Raw genomic sequence first — 24,728 nt, forward strand, 5'->3', positions numbered from 1 at the left:
CACTCTTTTGACTATATTCTCTTAGAAAGTCACGTAATTTATCAATAGATTCCTGACGCACAGTACAAATACTACTACAGTTCCAAGTGTTCACTGGGGCTTTTGGACGTCTCCCCATAGCCTCAGCAGCCATTACTTCTTCCTCATTTCTTGGGACCATTTTCTCTTTTTCCATCACACAACCATCCTTAACTTCATATGCTCTACCATTGGTGTCAACTGCATGCAACAAACTATTACTTTGAAGATAACTCTCTTCATTAAAAAATGGTTCAGTACTTGAACTGTGTTTCCATTCTCCCAAGAACACTTTACAAAAGTTACTTTTTTTCACTTCTCTTTTCCTTTTGCTTTGTGACTTCATTGCATTCACTAATTTATCTAATCTACGCATCCTATTCAAAATTAGAATAAAAAGTTTTCTTTTTATTTCCAAAGCCTTACTTACAATATTTTCTATAAAAAAAAATTTCTTAATAAATTTTGTTTTTTTCTTATATTTTTTCACATCCTTTAGCAAATTTAACATCACTCTTCTATGAAACATTTTTCGACTAATGTTTTTAAAATCTAATTTTCGTGTTAAATCAGTTTGACATACTTCTGATTGTACATTAGCTTTTTTTTTTGCTGTTGACTGTGTTGTTGCTTTGTACATAAAACTCTATTTGTTTTACAGTTATTTTTGCCATTTTTTTGTTTTTTGAAAATCTTTTTTAAGAAATCTCTGCTCTACTTACCAGTAGACTTTTTCTTTTTGCCATCACCAGCTTCTCCTGCTATTTTTTTTTCCCAGTTTTGTCCAGATATACTTGTTGTTGCTTTTCTTTCCTCTTTCTTGTCCTTAAAGGCATTTTTTTTTCACTGTTGCTCAGCAATACCTGCAAGGAACTAAAAAAAAAATCCTTTTTGTAATTATAATTCATTAAAATATTTTTTTTACTTTTCATTTATTTCAAATGTTTTTCCATTTGTCTCTCATTTGTGATTTACTAATTTGTGCACAGTGCTAACCACCACAGTTGAAAAAAAACAAGCTGCCCCTTTCCTGCAAGTGCATTTTTTAACAGAACAACTGCAACACAAATTATATCTGTGGCCACAATTCCTGTGCGCACACAGCCTCATGGTGTGTTTCTAAGCAGAAAACAGAATTTGATTTGCAAATTCAAAGCACATTTACTACTCTGGTAGATCAAGTGATAATTGCTTTTACAGCCTTACACATTTTCCTTGTAGATCACAGAGGCAGAAAAGAACACATTTCCTAACAGCTACTTCATACCATAAGTATCTGCAACCTGGGTGAGTGTTTAGAGTAGAGCAAAGAAAATGAGGCCTTGGTGACGTTGAATGTGTTTGCATTACACACAGTCCTGAGTAGTACGCATGGGAGTGTTGGAGAAGCTGCTGCGTGTGTCCCAAGAGTGTGTTTCTGCAGACTATGTATTGTCAGCTGCAAGAGACATGAGCAAGGAGATTTCCAGAACTGCATGAAGACTGCAGGGATCTACGTAACAGTGCATGTGTGCTAAGGGATAATTTGTGTAAACACAACAGGCTGCCCCTTTCCTGGGACTGCATTTCTTACTGAACAACATCTTCACAAATTAAATCTCTGCCCACAATTCCTGTGCGCACACAGACTCATGCTATGTTTTTTGGAACAAAACAGTGTCCCTGAATAGTACCAAATTACTGTTACTGCCTGACACATTTCCCATATCATTTACAGAAGCAGAAAACAGCACATGTCCTAACAGCTCCTTAACACCATGACCGTGTGTTACAGGGTGAGTGATTAGACTAGATCAATTTAAATGAGGCCTTGGTGACGTTCAATGTGTTTGCATTACACATTGCTATCTGAAACAGCACACAGAGCTGAGTACTACACATGAGAGTGTTGGAGAAGCTGCTGCGTGTGTGCCAAGAGTGTGTTTCTGAAGACTGTGTATTGTCTGGTGCAACACAGATGAGCAAAGAGACTTCCAGAACTGCATGAAGACTGCAGGGATGTATGTAACAGTGCATGTGTGCTAAGGGATAATTTGTGTAAACACAACAGGCTGCCCCTTTCCTGGGACTGCATTTCTTACTGAACAACATCTTCACAAATTAAATCTCTGCCCACAATTCCTGTGCGCACACAGACTCATGCCATCATTTTACGCACATAACACAGGCTGCCCCTTTCCTGGGACTGCATTTCTTACTGACCAACAACTTCATAAATTAAATCTCTGCCCACATTTCCTGTGTGCACACAGAGTCATGCCATCATTTTAGGCACATAACACAGGCTGCCCCTTTCCTGGGACTGCATTTCTTACTGAACAACATCTTCACAAATTAAATCTCTGCCCACAATTCCTGTGCGCACACAGAGTCATGCCATCATTTTAGGCACATAACACAGGCTGCCCCTTTCCTGGGACTGCATTTCTTACTGAACAACAAATTCATAAATTAAATCTCTGCCCACAATTCCTGTGTGCACACAGACTCATGCCTTCATTTTACGCACATAACACAGGCTGCCCCTTTCCTGGGACTGCATTTCTTACTGAACAACATCTTCACAAATTAAATCTCTGCCCACAATTCCTGTGTGCACACAGAGTCATGCCATAATTTTAGGCACATAACACAGGCTGCCCCTTTCCTGGGACTGCATTTCTTACTGAACAACATCTTCACAAATTAAATCTCTGCCCACAATTCCTGTGCGCACACAGACTCATGCTATGTTTTTTGGAACAAAACAGTGTCCCTGAATAGTACCAAATTACTGTTACTGCCTGACACATTTCCCATATCATTTACAGAAGCAGAAAACAGCACATGTCCTAACAGCTCCTTAACACCATGACCATGTGTTACAGGGTGAGTGATTAGACTAGATCAATTTAAATGAGGCCTTGGTGACGTTCAATGTGTTTGCATTACACATTGCTATCTGAAACAGCACACAGAGCTGAGTACTACACATGAGAGTGTTGGAGAAGCTGCTGCGTGTGTGCCAAGAGTGTGTTTCTGAAGACTCTGTATTGTCTGGTGCAAGACAGATGAGCAAAGAGACTTCCAGAACTGCATGAAGACTGCAGGGATGTATGTAACAGTGCATGTGTGCTAAGGGATAATTTGTGTAAACACAACAGGCTGCCCCTTTCCTGGGACTGCATTTCTTACTGAACAACATCTTCACAAATTAAATCTCTGCCCACAATTCCTGTGCGCACACAGACTCATGCCATCATTTTACGCACATAACACAGGCTGCCCCTTTCCTGGGACTGCATTTCTTACTGAACAACAACTTCATAAATTAAATCTCTGCCCACATTTCCTGTGTGCACACAGAGTCATGTCATCATTTTAGGCACATAACACAGGCTGCCCCTTTCCTGGGACTGCATTTCTTACTGAACAACATCTTCACAAATTAAATCTCAGACAACAATTCCTATATACACACAGACTCATGCTGTGTTGGTAGGCACAAAACACAGGCTGCCCCTTTCCTGGGTCATCAATTCTTACAGAACTAATGCTTTTTTCAAATGTGCTGCCATTTTCCCCTCTTTTCTTTCACAGTGATTTCTGCTAAATGCTAACCATCACAATTAAAAAGAAGCTGTCCTTTTCTTTCAACTGCAAGTCTTACTTTTCAACAGCAACACAAATTAAATCTCTGTCAACAATTCTTCTCTGCACACAGACTCATGGTTTGATGGTAGGCACAAAACAGTATTCCTCATTGTTACCAGTACACATTAACTTATGGTGAAAACATACTCCATAATATTTTACATATTCAAGACAGTTAAATATCTCCCAAAACAGAAAATGTAAATCACAACTTTAAACAAATAATCACAATTCTTTTTTTTATATCTAAATTAACCACAAACACCCCCTCTCAAACTCATAACTCACCTTTAAAATTAGTTATTTGGGAAAGAAATGTGGCAGTCACACAGCAGTTTATCAGACCAGAATCTCTGAGCTGAACACCTCTCTCCTCTCAGCAGAACCAGTTAATGGCACAGTTTCCCTCTCTTTTTTCACACATATACATGTTAATTACAAATCTCAGTGCTTCCCACTTTTTTTCAAATGAAATCACACATTTCTATTGGTTGAAAACTTCAACCCCTTTCCAAATGTACCCTTCCCCCAACTTGACTTCTGCCTGCTACCACAGCAACAGGTCATGGAACACAGGTGTGAGCAGAGAGGTCAGAAGTTCAGCAGACAATGTTTCATTTCCAAAGAGCAAGAGTGCTTGACTTTTCAAACCTAACAGCAAATCCAAACTAATGTTCTTTGCTCACACATTTTTCTGAACCAATACAAAACATGTTTTTTAAAATTTAAACATACAGCCTAGTTTTTAGTGTAGAATGGTTTGAAACAGCCAATGAGTTCTTTTTATAAAAAAAGTATGTGTGCCCCCATTTTCAACTGTCTTTCATTTCTTTTTGCCTTTCTACTGAAAGACACCTCCTGAGTGAATCCAGATCTCCTTTGAAGATGTTCACAGTGTGGATTGTAGGTCACAGCTATGTCTTCTGGAGTGAAAAATTTGCAGAAAAAAGAGGTATGGTGAGAGACCTTGCTTTGCCAAATGTAGACATTAAATGGATTGGTCAGAGAGGGTTAAAGTGGCACCAATTAATGCCTTTGGTGAAAACCTTTCTACATCTCCCACAGCCTAACCTTATTATTGTGCACTGTGGTGGTAATGACCTAGGCACTTTAACTGGGGTAGGTCTGGAAATACTTATTAAGGACACCTTTGTGCAATTGATGTCGCTTTTTCCACAAACTGCCTTCGTATATTCTAATATATGCCAAAGGCAAAAGTGGAACTGGTCCAACCAATTTTGTCCGCAGATTGACAAAGCAAGGAAGCACGTCAACAAATCTATTTCTGCTTTCCTCAGAGACTATGGTATGGGTTCTATATACCACAACAACTTGCGTTACAACATGCAAGACATTTATAGAGGAGATGGTGTACACTTCACTGATGAAGGCAACAGAGTCTTCCTCTTGAACTTTAGACTCTGCATCGGTACTTACTTGTAGGTACCAAAAAACAAACAATAAACACAAGGGCTCTTTTTAGAGCCACCTTATATCTAAACACTTAAATGCGATTTTTTATTATTTTTTTTAAAAAGTTTTTTTTTGGGTGCGAGCTGGGTGCGCGCACTCGGCGATATTTTTTCCCAAAATATAAATCTTTTTTTTTGCCCTACAAGGTCCTACTGTGACCCCCTTACAATGCCTAGTGGGTCAATATCTCCCCACTCTGCCCCCTTTTCAAGTTCTCCCCCTTTGTTTATCACCCCCTCTTTATGCGAGAGACAAAATGGCGGCCGCCGCTTCCTGATTTCCACCGATTCGAATGTTTACTGACATCTAACAACCAATCAGAAGTGCGCTCGCGCACGGCAAGGTGCGCGCACAGGACTTGCTCAGTGCGCGCACGGTACGCGCGTACAGATATATATATTGATTTAAATGCTAATTTCTCAGGAAATACTGAACAGATTTACACCATGGACCTTATGGCTACCTCTCTGCCAAATTTCACATAATTCTGTTCAGCCGTTCGGGCTGTAGCTGCGACTAAAGTCCTTATGGAAAAATGCATAGGGAAAACGCGTTTTGGGACCCCCCTTTTTTCTCAGCCCCCGCTTGACGAATCCCCCCGAAACTTTCAGGGTAGGAGCTGAGCGGAGCGCCCCATTAGTTTTGAAAATTTCGCGAGGATTCGTCAACCGGCGCCAAAGTTATTCAAAATAGAATTTTGAGATTTCCTATGGAAACACGGTCCTAACTATAACTACCTACTGGCGACCGCCAGTAGGTAATACAGCAGATTTTTTACTGTACACAAATTTGTGTTAAAATGCCATTTCTATGCCCCGATTTCAGAAATGAGCAAATATGTGGTATTTTTAATCTGAAAAAAGTGTCAATCTTATCTTCATCTATCACCTCACTTTTTTACATTCCTCCCACCGCCTTCCTTCTATGTTCATCTTGTTTTTCCCTCAACCAGACCAATTACCAGTTGTCCTGGAAGCTCATTCCTGGAGTGCTGCAGCGTTCCCTGCTATTCATTGCTCTTTGGGCAGGGCTACCTTCACACCTATGGATCTGTTGCTGTTATGTAAATGCAGCCATTAGTGTTGGAGGGGCACATAAAGGGAAGCAGCCCCTGCGCTGAGAAAACAAACATGAAAAGAAAACCGGCTTTGGGGAAGGTGTAGGTTTGTGCTGCACTGCCACTGGCTTTAGTAAGGCCAGTGTAATACCCTAAATGGGACTGGATTACTGACCGCAGCCCCAGCCCAGGACATTTCATGCACCTGACGGAGAGGGGGCTGGTGGTGGGGGGAGGAGGGGAAGGGGTTAAAACACTTTAACCTGAATGGTTGTTGCATGCCTAATTAACAGTGTAGGGTCTGCCAAGACTCTGTCCTGTTATCCAAAGCGTGATGCAAGCCCTCTCAAACCCCTGCACTGTGAGGAAATTCAAAGAGGCGCCTCTGGACTTTAGCAGCATCCCTGCAAAAGTCTACTTCAGAGGCTCAGCGAGATCCGTAAGCAGAGCAGCATCTGTCTTCCGTTGGAGGAGATACCAAACCCGAGCCTGCCATGCCATCAATCAGGGTACCGGTACTCTCCCTGTCTAAAGAAAAGTGCCGGTACTGACTGCTCGAAAACTTGGAAGTGCCGGTACTTAGTACCGGTGAGTACCGGCCCATTTAAAGCACTGCATGTAATCAGGCATTTCCAATTATTATTTACATGCGTTGCATGCACAAATGCTTTCTTTAAAGTAAAGCCTGTTCTGTTGGTTTTCCCAATACTTGGAAAAAGTATCAAACATGGATTGGTGTCTACATGTAATGTATAGATGAGATCAAGGATTGAATTTGACAAACAACACGATGACTGAGTGCACTTTTAAAATATAGAATGGTGCCCCAATGGAAGCATTTTCTGGAAGGGGCAGTAGTCCAGCACATAGCCAATGTTCATGAAGTAAGAGTAATTCTCTTCTGAGTGGAGCCTACGGCCAATCAAGATAGTTTTAAAGTTTTTGTTTGTTACAATATTCGATAAAACATCATCATAATACTCTACAATTTAGGATTAAACCACACAATGTAAAACGAAAAAAAAATCACTCAGATTAGACTTAAAAATGCTGATGTACCCATGTTTCCAGAAGCTAAAAACATAACTAATCTCCACTGAAATTATAATATAGCACTCTTCTGATACAGAGAATCTATAACTCACTAACACAGTTGCAATCCTGATTAGAAAGGACAGAGAGAGTCAACGAGTAAGCTCACTCTATGCAGCTAATATAGTGCCTATTAAACATTGATTTCTTGAAACGCTAACCTTTTTGTTACTCCAGGACAAGCTCATAAATAGTGTCTGACACACTCTCCACCCAACCAGCGGATGCCAAAGAAACAATATAAGGAAACCAAGCTCTATACCCCTATTATATTTTTGTCTGCATAGTGAAAATAATATCTTAAAAACTGACTGTGGATTTGTTGAGACATGACTAGCCATTAAAACCCTTTCGGGGTGGGGATCAGGTAAGTAGGGGCCACAATTTGGCATAATTAAGTCCACTGTTAGGAACAGTATTCTGCTAATTTAGTGCTTTATTTAAACTCATTAGTGAACATAGACCCTTGAGCTCAAAGTTCTTCTAGTATATATTTAGTGATTAACTTCTTGAGAAACATAGCCGGTATTCCTCATGGATTAGAAGACATCTCATGCCACAATAATGATTAAATAAACTTGCTAGGGTCTACATTAACCCCTTCAGCGCTGCGGGAATTCCCCCGCGGTGCTGAAGGGTTCGAGCGCGGGCGGGGCCATGACGGAACGGTTCCGTCATGAGCACAGCGCAACCGATGCTCATGACGGAACCGTTCCGTCATGGGCATGGAAGGGGTTAACCTTGCATATATTGTAACAATACAGAAGAGCGGATTCATCACATTTGCCAAAGGATACTTGATCAAATTCTAAGTGCAGGATCTCTCGAGGTGTACCTTGATGGAATCTCAATTAACTTCTCAAAAGAGAGGCCTCAATTTTCTCATAGTTTTATTTAATTTATTTCCATGCATAGAAGCTGGTACCGAAAAATTCAAAAAAATCTTCGCATCAAAATATTTCAAATTGTTTAATAAGAAACAACATCGTGTTTCATAAAACATCATTTTATTCTAGCTTTTACCTAAGAACATTGTCCTCTTAAAGAAGTCTGCTGTGTGTCCCACAGCAGGTTAGCAGATAAGGTGTCACCCAACTAGTCAAAGGGTTTGATGTTCTTTAAGCTGGTACCATCCACTTTCCTAAAGAACTTGCAAGAGAGGTTACACAAATTCATGAGTTGTGTTTTAGTCTAATTCATTTTTATACAATGTGTCTTACAATATAGGCACATGAAGTCCAGATAGCATTGAAGGCCTATTGGAATCTTATCCAGTAATATTAAGTAATCTGCATAAGCAATGATAGGATTTTTGGGCCACCACTAATTTGAATAAATAAATCTGACAGCTAAACATTCCATTTTTGCTGTTTGCTAGTCCAGGTATCTTTGATCCTTATTTTGCTGAGGGTGAAGGCGACCTGGCTTAGCTTATATTTGCCATGGCGCCCTGTACACCTTTAAGAATAAGTCAAATAGATAGCTGTCTGATGTCAAGGATCTCCTTGCCGCTCATTTTCTAGGGGTATGGGTTTATATATGGGAGTTGGTTGTTTTGCCTGCAGCGGGTCTCATGAGAATCAAATCATGGCAAAGGCAGTCAATGGAGGCCCGGCCACACACATACAGACATGTAGCACCAGCTAATGATGCTGTTTTATATTCATACAACAATGGAATCTCCGTGGACTCTTTAATTGAGGGATTGCAATTGATTGTACATCTACATGTAGACAACTGCAGGATTTAACTCCCTGCATAGGTCAATGATGGCCCTTCCACCTAACCCCACATGGGCAGCAAGGAATGTTGTTACTCCTACAATGTATTTTATTGCAAACGTTGAAGACTCAGTGGAACTCCACTATATTTATTGAGCTCACTACATAGCCGGGGAGCCACGCTCATACAGTTTTCTGTGGTGGCACAAATGAATTAGACAAATAGAACCCCCTGCTCAAGTTTGCCTCTATTTTTTTCTAGGCACCACCGTTTGTAGATGTTACTATGGTCTAGAACTTTATTTAATGTCTTTGGAGGTTGTGATGTCCTTTCTTTAGATCAACCCAAACATTATGCAGTGATAGTTCTGTATATAATCCTCACATGACCCCCCTTTCCTCACTTATTCATGTCCAGCATCTGAAATATGAGGTAATGTGCTTAGCATTGTTGTGCTCCAGGCTCTAGTTGCAGGATGAGAGCCAAACAGTTCAACAGTGCACATATTCTGTTTACATAACACAAGATTACAATTACAGATGCAGGGATATATATTGATTTACCCAGATCCTCATTAAAAGTATCAGTCAGCACGGATGGTCCGCTGCCCCTCCCAATATAACTACTTTCGAAACTGAAACTGCAAATTGCTTATCAGTTTAACTTTTCATATTTAGGTGGTGTGGGAATCGCCCACCCTGATGGAACTTTACGTTGTTGATGTGTTGTTTTCAAACGGTACTCACAGAGGAGTTGGCAGGCTAGGGACAGGTTTGAAGTTCAAATGCCCAGTTGGCAGTTCTCCCAACTGTTCTCGACAACAGATACTTCTTGTTTTTGAAGATTTGGGGGTGGGGGGTATTTCATACATTGTCCAGCTCATTTGCACCAACCAGAAACAGTTCTTGGGGTTCACACTCCATGACAATGCAGCGTACCAACAATCAGTTCAGGACAATCCTGCGCCAATGGTTCCCCCCAAGACAGCCCACAGTGATTCCCTCCGTGTGTGAGGCCTGACCCGGCATGTGGCCTGTAATGTGAACAGCATTCTCTATAAAGTAAAAAGAGGGACGGTACTTAAGGCAGCAAGCCAATTTAACTCTGATACACTTCTGCTCCAAGAAGCCTTCCTAGTGGGTGACTGCTATCCCTTCTTAGCCCGATCAAGGATTCTCACAAGTCTTCCATGCAGTCTTCACCCAGAACAACAGCAGAGTGGCCATCTTACTTTGTTCTACTATTCTTTTCCCAAAAACACAAGTCTTGGGGGACATGTGGAGTAGATACATGGCTGTCTCTGGCCAGTTATATGGTCTACACAGGTACTGCCTTAGAGTATGTGCCCCGCCACTGCTAACTGCTGAAATCCTTCATACTTTGAGAGAGGTCCTACTGCAGCTCCCCCAGGGACCATGGATCTTGGGGGCAATCTCAATGGGATGGGCGCACTGGTTTTAGATAGAGCGACACCTCTAGACACCCCAGACCCAGGGTATATGTCTGGCTACCTCCCTAGACAACATGAAATTGACAGACTCTTGGCGTCTCCATCATCCAGACACGAGGGGCTACACATACTACTCAGGGGCTCAGAAAGTGTTCCTCTAACTCGATTACTTAAAAATACTGGCCAGAGGACTGTATGATCACTCTTCGGTCTAGCTAAATATGTGGCTCAGCTCACAGACTGGCTCAGGATGGCACCTTAACACATGGTTACTTAAAGACCCAAGCTTGAGAGACCGCCTCTGGGAAGAAAAAGAACATTACCCAATGCACAATAAAGGACTGTCACCTCCCCTGGGATACTGTGGGAAGCACTCAAAGCCACACTGAGAGGAGTCATCATCAGTTACCAAACTGGGGCAATGCGGAAGGCCCACAAAGAGGTTTCAGAGTGGGAAACCCAGTTAATAGAGTTAGATAGGTAGTACGTGGAGACACTAGAAGTGGCCCTACTTAGAAATATAACAAGTACCTAATCGTCAATACGACAGACACTCCTAGACAAATCGAGATTGACATTGCTCGCGATGCAACGTGGCAGCTAGGACACACCTGCCTATGCCTCAAAGCGATGAGCCATGCAGGGAATCCTGATCACTAATTATCTGTAAGGAGGGTCTCTTACCCCGATCCTTCCCTAGTCTTCCAAGTCTGGCAAGACGCTTTCTGTTAACTGGGTTGGCACAAGTGCCTCACCAGAAAAAACTATATGTGGAAAGGGCGCCGGCTGCCACTGGTGACAGGCCTAGATGGCTTCAAAGAGTGGGACCTCATTGGTATCATCACTCTGGTAGAATTATGATAGGAACTGCAATTAGGCATTCTCAAGCTTACAGGCAGAGTACGAGCTTCACAAAACCCAATTTTTCCGATATCTGCAGACCAGATACTCATTTCTGCCCTACACTTCTAAGCTGATGGAGCTTCGGGAATTCAGACCCAAGGAAGCTCAGGTGCTACTCAAACTTACCATTCACTACAAACTGTCCTTTATATATGCCACTGATCATACACATGCCAGACTCTGTCCAAGACTTAAGAGCCACTTGGATGGGAAACGTTCACCAGATAGACGACAATGAGCTCTCCCAGAGACGCAGCCATAGCTTCTCAATTGTGTTTCATACAACTCACATAGAGTCAACCTCACACGTTCCAGACTATGCCACATGGGCATGATCAACTCGTCTCTGTTTATGCTGCTCAACACACTGCACTGAACTTCTACACACAATTTGGGGCTGCTTAGCCCTTAATTATTTTTGGGCAGGAGTCCTGACCTGTCAGGGCAGAGGTTTAAGTTAGCCACTGGCTCACAACCCTAGATTAATGCTTCTACACGTTTCAGACAACATTGAGGGCAACAGGTATAAACGAATCCTACTGTGGATAGGATTGTGGTAGCCAAGAGAGACATAGCCAGGCACTGGAAGTGATCGGCAGCACCATAACTAGAGGAATGGAAGGAAGGCCTAGATAGATGCGTGGGCCTGGAAAGACCAATCTACACAGCCAGGGGCTGCCCCAGAAACATAAGCGGGACTGGAGAGATTGGGCACTGACATTGCAGGATCACATTCGAAACATAGATGGATCGATACCAGTCCCTAGATATAGAAGGGAAAACCTATGGAACAAATTAAGGAAGCTTGGAGGGCAGTGTACTTGGAGAGGGGCTGGAGTGGGGAACAACCCTAGGAGCTAGGGTGGAGTCCAGGAACGACATTGATGTAGGGACATTCGACATACCTCACTTTTCTCTGTTACCCATGTATTATTTCGGTGAGGGGGGCACAGCACTGTACTGTTTCACTTTCCTGGACAGTATAATGTTAATGTTAACGGAAATTCAGTGAAAATGTCAAATAAAAATATGTTATAAAATAAAAATAGCATCGGTAAGGCGGATCAGAACCCAGCTCTTTTATATTAATGGTCAGGATTTTAGCCAATAACAAGTATTCACGGGTAGTTCTAAGATACATAGAGTGGCACTGTAGAATGTACTTTGTTGCTACTGCAATTAAGTACAAGAACAATATTCCATGGCATGAGCATCGATAATGGTAGCTAGTATCTAATATTTTCTCTTCCAATGCCAATATGAATTGCTGCACTCATTGGTTGGGTAACCTACTTTCTAACTGTATGAACTTCTTTGCAGGTTTGCTGTTTCTGTGGTAATATTTTTCTTTGCTCTTCAATCATTTGCTAATTGCTGCTTACTTCTTTTTGTCAATCATTTGCTAATTGCTGCTTACTTCTTTTTTTCTATTAGTCTTCCTTAATTACAGTAACAGAGGCCAGAGGTAGGAACCAGTCAGTGCCGGTCACGTTAATTAGAGAGAAGGGAACCTATGGCACAGTGATTGTCACTTTAGAGGTAAGTTACGCTGTCTTTATTGGTGCTTGATTAAATGTGTTTGTTGCAGCTGATTACCGCTTGCTACGGTTTGGGCACAAATAATCTCTAGAAAAAAATCTAGGTGACCCCAGTTGCATCTTTCAACGGTTTGTCTCTGCTGGAGTACATTCCACTTAGTCTTTCTAGTCACCCAGTGGAATTTTCTATGTTTTCGTCTGCAAGACCTATATGATCCAAAGTACAATAACCCATAGGCTGCAACTCCACATAGAAACATTTATAATTGTACTGAATATACCACCAGGAACTACACTTCTGCAAGAAGCAACCAATAAGCGGAAAACAGTTATGGTGCAGCAACGAAATGTCCTTGCTATGCAATTCAAGCCACAACATTTGAATGGTTTTTTTAATTACAACTACACAATATTCCTAAAAAATATGTTGGATAATTTTCTGTGGATCCTAAGCAGTCAGTGGTTACTGCACAGACTCCATGGTGGGTATTGTTGTTAACCACTGATGTCCTTAGACCTGATGTTCTATGGTACTTCGGTCAGATAACCTAGTAGCTCCTCCTGTACACTTACGCTTACGCTGTATTCTAAAGCGTATCTGATTTGAGCGCTCTAGGCTTACTCGTGGTAGTTGCTTCGGAATTCAGATAGGGGTTGGCACAGTAATCACAATCCATAAACTAAAAGTCCAGCCTGAGTTATACGTTTTAAAAATAATTAAGTCTTTTTATATCTACTTAAAATAGAGGTAATACAAATGAATGACAAAAAATAGACATTCCTTTCAGATTCTGAGGCACAAATAAGACTCAAACAGTTTCTAATGTTTACATGGAAAAACACTATATTTCAGAACAACATGCATGTCTATGATACAATCTGGGCCACAAGCCTTATTGAATATTACAATGCTGAGAGAATGGAGGGAGTTACACAGACGCTGGGACTGAACAATGGTTGGAGGGCCATCCATGGGCAGAAGCGGGAATACTCCTTGTATTCACACTCGCACAACAGGCTTGACTATTTCTTGACACTGCGAGACACACCGTGCTGATTCTCAGTGGCCAAATACATTGCACGAGGGATCTTAGATCCCTCCTCATTGTAGATTATTTTAACCACAACTAGGGATAAGGAGCCCTGGGGTTGGCAAATGGCAACATGGTGACTCACCAATAAGCAGGTGATTAAAGCAATAGATAAGCCACCAAATACTACTTTCAAAAAAATGAAGGCACCGTGAAAAGTGCGATCTCATCATGGAGGCATGTAAGGCTACATTTAGGGGAGTGTTCATAGCAGGAGAAGTGGGTGACAAGAAGGAATGGTTCAAGTGCCTGAAAACATTAGAGGATGACCTAGAACAGCTAGAGAAGGAACATAGTGCTTGTCCTACGACCCCCCTCCCCTTTAAGCGTAACCTTGAGCTTAAACATACAGAGTACCAAGAGGTGGCACACCATGAGGTGAAAACTTCCTTTCTTGCCAAACAGAAGTGCATTTACAAAGCGGGTGACAATGCGGGGAAACTGCTGGCATGGATAGGTAGCAGGGAAAACTAGGGGAAAGGAGTAGGCCTAATGGCTCAGGCGGTCGACCTCGAATCTGGGGAACTGGGTTCGAGTCTCGGCAATGATGCTGAAAATCCTGTGATTCCGGGCAAATCACTTAATCTCCCTGTGCCTAAACAAAAAAAAATATGAATCTGTCCTCATGTAACGCAACTGGTGCTATGTAAAGCGCTCTGATACCCGATTCGAGTCAAGTTTGCGCTATATAAAACTCTGTAAAATAAAAAATTAATAATTAAAACATTTAAAAAAAGATGCATATTAGGGAGCTCAGACTGCAGATGGGCTGGATGGTACGGTGTAGCAGACAGATAGCAGAGGCATTTGTAGATCATACAGCTACATTCTATGAATCAAAAGCGAAGTCAAGGTCAGGCGCTTTGTGTGAGACTGCCCTGTGAAATCCTTGATACCAGATCAGGGAGCGGCACTGGAAGCAGAACTAACAGATCCCGAGATCACGCTAGCACTCATACAGATACAGACGTGGAAAGCTCCTGGCCTGAATGGGTTGCCAGGAGAATTCTTCTGCAAAATGTCCAGAAGAGTGACAAAACTGTTACTCCCGATATACCTTGATGCTTTCCTCTCTGGGACATTACCAGCAAACATGCGAATATCGACTGTTGTCCTCATTCCTAAAAGGGAAACCCAAAGATAAATGTGGATCATACAGGCCGATCTCATTGCTTAATGTGAATACAAAAATCTTTCAAGAGTGCTTGCAAATAGATTACGCACAGTGGTGACAGACCTGGTCCACACAGACTAGACTGGATTAATGCCATACAGTTCAACTAAAGCAAAAAGAATAGATGATGACCAGAATGCTGAACAATGCAAACATTTACCCCCAGTCACAGATCTGGGTTTAATCCGTCTTTTTTTTGCTTACCACATCACCTCAGTTTGGACCCTGCCATATCCAAATCAGTCTTGTCCCTGCTCCTTCATGGGCACAGTCCAGCCCAAACTGCCATACCGGGTTCTCCATGGACTGAAACAAGCATCCTGGCACCGGTTTCGGGGTATCACCCCCTCATAAGCCAGGCTAGCTTGAATCCTGTGGCACAATGAGCATGAGACCCACATATGGGCAAAACCTTCTCACTTAGGGCAACAAAGAACAGCTGATTGGTGGAATGCTGAACAATTCAAACATTCACCCCCAGTCACAGATCTGGGTTAAATACATGAGGTTTTTTTTTGCTCACCCTGCCACCCCAGCTTAGACCTAGACATATGCAAATCAGTCTTAACCCTGCTCCTCATGGAAACAGTCCAGACCGAACTGCCAGGCCTGGTCCTTCCTGGACTGGAAACAAGCATCCTGGTACCAGTTTCGGGGTATCACCCCTCATGAGGCAGGATAGTTTGAATCTGGTGGCACAGTGAGCATGGAACCCACTTCTGGGCATACCCTTCCCTCTTAGGAACTAGCTTGAACTTGAAATGCCTCCACAACAACATAATGCAGATGGGTGAGTATGGGGAGCCATGGGCCATTGTGTCATTGGATGCCAAAAAGGCATTTGTTTCAGTGGAATGGCCCTTTCTGTACACAATACCCCAAAAATGGGGGTTGGGCCCCCCTATATCAAGTGGATCAAGCTACTGTGCACAAGGCCACAAGCTGGATTAAAAATCAATGGCTGCCGCTCTGGAGGATTTCCCATTGGGCAAAGTACAATTCTGGGCTGCCCTCTTTCGCCAATGCTGTTTGCATTGGCAGTGGAACAGCTGGTGGAGTTGATGAGAATAGATGGTGCAAATCTGGGGATGCACGGGCGACTCAGGTTGGGACTAAAGAGTATCGCTATATGCAAACAACATACTGCTATACCGGACTAAGACAGAACAAAAGCTGGTCCGCATTCATAATATATTTCGGGTGTTTGGTGAGTTTTTGGGATTCACAATAAACTGGTACAAATCCCTGTTGCTCCCGATGGGGGTTGGGAACAGAGAGAAGATTTACTGCCGCTCCTACGAGTGAAACCTCACAAGTTAAAATATTTGGGCATTTGGGTCAGCAGAGATGCTGCATCATACTACGAGCAAAATCTAACTCCCCTGCTCCAGGGACTGTAGAGATATGTTAAACATTGGCATGCTGCCACTTTCCCTACTGGGCTAGGAGGCCATGTTTTAAATGATCACACTCCCTTGCTTGCTATACAGCCTACAAAATAACCCATATGGAATCCCAAAGACGTTTTTCGCACTGGTGGATGCCCTGGTGAGGACATTGCTCTGGGCGGGAGGACAACCTTGAATAGTGAGGCAGATCCTGCAATACTCCAAATTTGATGGAGGTATAGTGCTCTCAAATGTTAAATGATATTATGAGGTGGCGCAGTTAGTTCAGTGTGGTGAATGAATAGGCATATGTGGAATGGGAGGACCCAGCATTTCAGATGGACAGATGGGGCATGAGCAACCAAAGCTATTTACATGCATTATATGGGGGCGGGCTGAATCACCGGTCGTGTCTGGTGACAGTCACGGTCCTGGTGGTATGGAGAAGCCAACTATGAGAGATATAATAGGACAAGAGACTCACATCCCGCACGCCGCTCTGGGAAGTGTCCAGGATGAGACAAGTGACTGCACTGAGAGGCTTCCAGGGCTGAGATAATATAGACATCACCACGCTTGCAGAAGTATGGGTCGCCAATGGAGTAGTCCCCTTTGACTGCCTTCAAAAGGAATACGAAATGCCAACAACCCAATGGTTGAAACATAGACAGTTAAGAGTATAGACAGGGAAAAGGAGACCCAGGAGGACTCTCTGTTGAAAAGGAGACTGCTGGTTGGCTTTATGTACTAAGAAGCCTCATTGTATGTCACGTGTCAGTCATTTAAAATGTGTTGTTTCTACTTTCACTTGGGACACAGAGTACACTGTACATATGTAAAAAAAAAAAAAAAAAAAAAAAAATATATATATATATGTATTCACTGAAAAAACCATAGGTTTCAGGGACGTTATAGTTAGGAATTAGCATTTTAAAAAACCTTAGAAATTCACTGAAAAAACCATAGGTTTCAGAGACGTTATAGTTAGGGTTTAGCATTTAAAAAAACCTTAGAAATTCACAGAAAAAACCATAGGTTTCAGGGACGTTATAGTTAGTTGGACATTTGACTCATATAAAACCAGAGAAATTCGCCTGTTATAGTTAGTTGATCTAACTATAACTCGCGCCCCCGCAATGCACTGCTGATGACGTCACATATTACATCACTCATGACATGGTCAGTGACATCACCGATGACATCACTGATGACATCTCAAATGACATCACTGATGACATCACTGATGACATCATTCAGTGAATGTGTGTTTCTGTAAAGTTTAAATATGTTTTTTCAGTGAATTTCTAAGGTTTTTTTAAATGCTAATTTCTAACTAAAACGTGCCTGAAACCTATGGTTTTTTCAGTGAATTTCAAAGGTTTTTTTAATGCTAATTTCTATTTATAACGTTCATTAAACCTATCTTTTTTCTATGTTTTTTAATTATCATCCCATTCTCAACTTGGTGAAAACTCCAAATCTCACCACTCTTCCATCAAAACCTTGCACCAACAAAATCGCCACAAACAAGAGCCACATCTAACGCTAATGAAATGCACAGTAGGCTTTACCGTGCAAAAAAAACACGAAAACACCACTTCCCTATATTTTCAACAACCAGCCAAATCTGCAAAGCGATCCAAAAAGCAGGTGATAAGCCGAGTTAGCAGTAATAAATTAACATCAACCTTTAACTGGTGTAAGGAGGTCGGGTATCTACTCCGTTATTTCGACCCAACTCACAGCCACATCTAAAGACCAACACGGGATACAGCTACTGATCATGCAGCTCCGACACCCAACAACGCCACAACACCCAGCCCCACCAGAACCTCCCCCCCGGACCACCCTTCTACTACCACGAGACAGCACAAAATAGAACAACGGACCTTCCCAAAACACCATGCCCCTCAGCCACACAATAGCTGAATGTTGGGAGATGAGCAACCAACTATATATGAAGGAGGCAAGTCACCCATCACTGATAAAGCACACAATGCCAAGTGTAACGCTCATGTGCTGCACAAACCTCACTATGCAAAGCACAAACCTCTCCATGTGGAGATATACTATTGATACTTGTACTGTTGTGCACAGTGGACGCAACCATGTTACCTCAGGCAGTGGGGAAGATCTCGGTCATGTAGCTGTGTTGTTGTCCCCTGGAAGCGGAAGGGGAGTGGGCTGCTCAAACGTACACCACTCCAGCGTAGAAGTATGTCCAAAAACTACCAAGCAGTACACCCAGGGTACCCTATGGGGTGCATCACCAGTAAGAGGGCACTACCCCTGTGGTGAATGTGGAGTATGCAACCTTACAAGGGCAACTAAAGAACTTACCCTGGAAATAGGAAAAGTCTGGACCCAAAAGAATCACACGAATTGTAATTAAAAAAACTGTCTACCTTATCACATGTCCGTGCAACCTGCGATATATTGGTATGACCACACGGCCCGTAAAAACGAGAATCATGGAACATCGAAGCAATATACGATGTGGAAAAACGACTACAAAAATGAGCACCCATTATATCACGCACCGACATGGACCCAATGAACTACACTGGACAGTGCTAAAAAACAACCCCACCTGGTCCTGTCAAAAACTCTTTGAAACTGAACAAAGATGGATTTTTCGCCTTTCCACACAAAAGCAAGGTCTGAACGATGACATCCCATGGACAGGAGTAAATTAACACTCATACAACAGAACTCATGCCTTTGATACACCTAACCACTACTGTTGATACATTGAGAATCCCTATCTATTTATTAGACTACAGATACCTCAGGGGTATGAGGAGATACATTTAACTTCACCACGCATATAGACACCATAACCTGGACATTGTCCTTTTGTCTCTTCCTTTTTCCCTTTTTCCCTAATTCTTTCTACACAACTGCCCCTTCTTCATCAGCCTCTCTCCATTTATCTATTTTTTGGCCATCGATATTGATTCTATCAATATTATCGACAGACAATGTCTTCCAAGGCTACGATTAGATACTGCTATTGCCCCCCCTCTTCTTTTTTCACAAAGTTAGGTACTCTCTCTATGATATTAGATACTGACTTTCTTTATCCTCCGCGTTTCATTTTTCGCCCAGAATTATGACTACTACGTCACCAATTGTGATGTTATCTGCCACTAATTACAGTTCGTATTCACATCCATTCACACCTGCCTCTGAGTCTGTCTTCACTGAGTCAGGCGTCCCACACCAAGACAAGATGGCACCCCCGCGAGAACTCTCGCGTGAATACAGCGCATCTCACGGTTTATGTTCCCAGATGAACCGCAGTTGGAGTAACATTCAGATGAGGAACAGACACACAGGGTCCAAGGAGAACCTGCAACCATACTAGGGTAAGTCCAACGCTCCTCCCCACGCCTCCTACCGTTCCCTGTGAAAGGCTCCATGACGGCGATTTATATTCACCACATACCTGCTGCCCCTACGCCCACCCTAACTCTAGTAAGGCACGCCGTTTCACTCTCCACCTCACCCCTGCCTACTGCATGAGCGCGCTTCCAACTCTAGACACGCGCTTTACCTATATGCAGTGCCATTTACTGTTAATCTTATCATACATGACCATGTAGCTACTGCTTATACGCATGTCTTTCTCGGCACCGCTCTGAGCTCTCGGCTCCACACTACGAGCTCCTCATGTGTGCGCCTTTACAGTCACCTAGTTATAATTTACGGGCGCGGTTGTTAGATTTTTTACTACGCCACCTGAATATGCATGTCACCACAGGTCTTACGCACACTGATTATAATCGTGGCGTATACTTGTACCATCACTCCACAGGAGTTGACTATATGTCACATGGGTCTCAGGTACCATCTCGGATACGGCATACGATACGGATTACCAGACTATCTTCCGTATATTAATTTAAATAGTTTCCCAGACCCAAACCTATCACCATTACGGGTCTTCACTATCCATGGCTTTCACGGATATTTCTCACGATCCCTTACTTTACCGTCTACTAAGGCAGTTATACACTATTATGCATGGAACCCCCATATCCTCACTACTCCTGGAGTTATATTCCTATATGCTGTTGTGTTTCTTTATCTGCTTGTAATCTCAGCTTAACTATTCTCATTTAGTGAACCCGTTCAAATGGTCGGGTCGTCTTTCCTTATCTATGAGGCCTCCTGCCTCACTTTCTGAGGTAAGAAATTACTGTGATTCTGCACCAACCCACCGTAGTATTAGTACGATATTGGATTCACCACATAGGTCCTAGAGGACAGTTTTATTGTTGTATATAACTTTTTCTCCACGCGTTAGTTCATGTACATTTTTATCTCTCACGAACTGTTGATAGAGAGTATGTGCTATCTTCTGGTTCTAACATGGGTACTATACCCATTCTGATCATGCTGGATAGTCCTACCTCCACCAGTCATTGATGGTACTCCCTTTCCCTTGCCCTTCTCTCTTTTGTCTCTATCTTTCTAGGTGGAGCGTTCCTACAAGAACCCTGAATAAGGGACTTGAATCTAAAAGGGGTAGATCCCATCCCCAGATTGACCATCAGAGGTCACCATATATAGATATCTACCCCCGGTCCTGAAGAAGTGTCGCTCTACCTTGGAGCATAAATGACACGAAACATGTTGACCCCAGTCAACTATAGGCTACCCTAATACCTTGACTCATTACAGTAGCCTCACTGGTTTTACTTAGTCCCAGCCCCGACTTCTAAATAAAAGAATCAACAGGGCTAGGGCCTATTTTAAATCACATTTTCACATATATTAGGAGACCGTGTATTCCCAAAAAAAACACACACCCCATTCACAAACGGCGTTCTCTGATCAGAAGATCACCGATAAAGATGCCACCAGGCCCGTTGGACATTGCAGCGCCGGTCCGACGAGGAGCGCCCAATGATGAAGCATGACACCCTAACAGGTGTGTGAGGGCATTAGGATCTGAAATTCAGATCTCCCCAGAGACCATTAATATTGCAGGAAGCCAATGATACTCTTTACTTTGGCCTTGAGAGAGGAACTGTTCCCCTTTTGATGAACGTACAAATTCCTAGGAGCACAGGAACAGGACCTCTTAAATAACCAGCTCTCTCATCCCCCCTCTGATTATACGTAAGAATAAATAGACCAGGCCTTAGGCGTGGTTCACTTGTGGGAAGACCAACAAGTCTGTCAGAATGGCAGCCCTTGCCCTGGCAAGTGGCAGCCGCCATAACTGCGGGCCTCCTCGACACAGGGCACCTGCGAACCCAGCGGCACAGCACTCCAGACTTATGTCTGTACCGACTGCTGCCTTTTATCTACACTACGGACAGCACGACTCACAATTCAGATGTAGGGGCGATTGCAGATATCGCAGTCCAGTTCGCAAGACACGTTGCTCCCAGTGCGTCCCACCCTGACCATGCATCATTGCAGGGTGCGCACGCTGTGTGCTTCAGGTGCTACTAACTCATTGCACCATAAGTCATCGCCACTTGGTCTTATCAACGCAGAATTTTTTAGACAAAACACATTGCTCCCAGTGCGGCCCGCCAGGACCACGTCTCATCGCAGGGTGCGCACAAGCCGAGTACACCAGGTGCCACTAACTGTGCAGCTCAACTCAACGCCACGTGCCTGTGCACCCATCCTGACCGCTGCCTCCGCCATACACTGGAGTTACATGCTTCACAATTCAACATTAGTAGCGACGCAAATTGTGTAAGAGACTATAATGGGTTAAGAAGACCAAATGTTCCCAATCTGTGCAGCTCAAGTCAACGTCACCTGCCTGTGGGCCTTTGCTGACTGCTGCCTCCGGCCTACACTGTGGAAGACCGGCGACATGTGGTGCCAGCTAACCCTGTTCAACACAAGCTGATACCACATGTGTAACTGTGTCCTGAGTCCTGAATGGCAGCGACCACAGCACCAGACTCCCTTTGATCAGTGAGGGGTATTTCCATATGGGAGGCCGGCGACACGTGGTGCCACTGAACCTACATTACCCAGGCCGGTGGGGCCACCAACGTATGCACATGGCTGTGGACCCTAGCTCACCGCTACCTCTGCCCTACACTGTGAGAGACAGGTGACAAATGCTACCACTAACCATCTTCAACACAAGCCGATCCCACATGTGTAACTGTCTCCTCAATAGCAGCGACCACAGCACCAGACTCTCTTCGATCACCGAGGGGTATTTCCACATGGAAGACCGGCGACACGTGGTGCCACTGAACTGGTACTACGCAAGGTTTGTTTCCGTCACCAACGTATGCACGTAGCTGTGGACCCTACCGCACCACTACCTCTGCCCTACACTGTGGGCGACCGGCGACAAATGGTACCACTAACCGTCTTCAACACAAGCCGATCCCACATGTGGAACTGTGTCCTGAGTCCTGAATGGCAGTGACCCCCAACATGCCAGCGACCACAGCACCAGACTCCCTTCGATTAGTGTGGCGTATTTGCATATCGAAGTCATCAATGTGGAAAGTATTGCCAACAAAAACATAACGCAAAAGATACATTTTACACAAACTGTCGATTTCCCTTTCCACGTCCAGTAATTTCCAAAGGAAGAGTGAACAGTTTTATGTCAGCAATGAGACATACCATCACTCGAAAATCACCCAAAAATACTTATAATTTAAAAAGAACAGAAGCATCGAAGTACAATAATAATTACAATACGGAGATTTTGAAGATGTGAAATGCAAATATGAACATACAATATGATGCACATAACTAAATTGCTGTTTCTCACTATGTCACGTCATATATATACCCACTCTGAGAAGACAGAATTGAAAGAAATGTGGGAAGAAATTTCACAGGAGAAGACACTTAGGAAAAAAATGTACAGCTTCAGTTTGAAGATACTTTCACATCGAGAAATTGGATCCTGCCAATGTTCGGATCGATAGACACCTGAAAGTTTATATTCAAAGTCAACAGGAACCATCTGGATAAGTCTAGGTTTTCCTGTGGCATGAAATCGAGTTTTAATATAAATGTTATAAAACAAATTTGTGATGATATAGACTTACGTTTCTTTGCTAGTCAAGAGAACTGTACAGAAAATAACAGTTGGATATGTCTAGGTGTTGATCAACAAATGGAAGATAATACTGTTGTGAAGTTTGAAAAAGAAATAACAAAGTTTAAAGTAGTTTCTAGTGAAAATCCCAACTATGTTTATATTTATTGCCAATGTACTCATTATAAAATTCAAACTAGGAATGTAGATGTACTACCACTAACCCTGTTCAACACAAGTCGATACCACATGTGTAACTGTGTCCTGAGTCCTGAATGGCAGTCACCCCAAGTCCCTGGCAGCGACTACAGCACCACACTCCCTTCGATCACTGAGGCATATTTCGATATGCAAGGCCAGCGACACGTAGTCCCACTAACCCTCTAACACTAGCCGATCCCACATGTGTAACTGTGTCCTGAATGGCAGTGACCCCAGGTCCATGGCAGCAACCACAGCAGCATACTCTCTTTGATCAGTTAGACATATTTCCATATGCAACGGCGGCGACACGTGGTGCCAATAACTCTGTTCAACACAAGCCGATCCCACATGTGTAACTGTGTCCTGAGTCCTGAATAGCAGTAACCCCAACTCCGTACCACCACACTCCCTTTCATCAGTGAGGGGTATTTCCATATGTAACTTCAGACTCCAGTAGACAAGTAAGTATCACAGTCCTACACCCTACATATTATCCTTTTAGTATCCTTGCTTCAAGAACTTTTTTTATATCAGTTATAGCTTTAGCACAATGGCCAAATTAATCTTCAAATGAAAACTAAAATGGAATAGCAGTCCACACTGCAGGCAGTACAGCTCGCAATTCCATTTTTAAATGCTAATTTCTAACAACAAGATTGTACTTCGTCAGTGTATTCTATACTTATTTCATCTTTTCATCATACGCCTACACTGCACTCACTAGGGCTCCCACTGCAAATAATTTTTCACTCATTAACTACAGAGTCACTAGGCAAGTAACTATTACAGGCCTCAAATCTACATAACATCCGTTTAGTATCCTTTCTTCTTGAACGTTTTTTATATTAGTTATACCTTTAGTGCAATCACCAAATTCATTTTCAAGTACAAACGAACACTCAGCAACCTACACTGCGGGCAGCAGACCTCGCAATTTGAATTT

At 42.9% G+C, this 24,728-nt stretch overlaps 1 protein-coding gene across 1 annotated transcript in view; it reads left to right on the forward strand.

Moving 5' to 3' along the window:
* ADGRV1 (adhesion G protein-coupled receptor V1) overlaps positions 1-24,728 on the forward strand; it is a 1,990,932-nt gene that overhangs the window by 134,617 nt on the left and 1,831,587 nt on the right. Inside the window, exon 5 of the mRNA XM_085632468.1 lies at positions 12,783-12,887. Within this exon, the coding sequence (XP_085488594.1) occupies positions 12,783-12,887 (105 nt within the window). The remainder of the gene's footprint in view (positions 1-12,782; positions 12,888-24,728) is intronic.

This window comes from Triturus cristatus, chromosome 2_1 (genome assembly GCF_964204655.1).
Source record: "Triturus cristatus chromosome 2_1, aTriCri1.1, whole genome shotgun sequence".
NCBI lineage: Eukaryota > Metazoa > Chordata > Amphibia > Caudata > Salamandridae > Triturus > Triturus cristatus.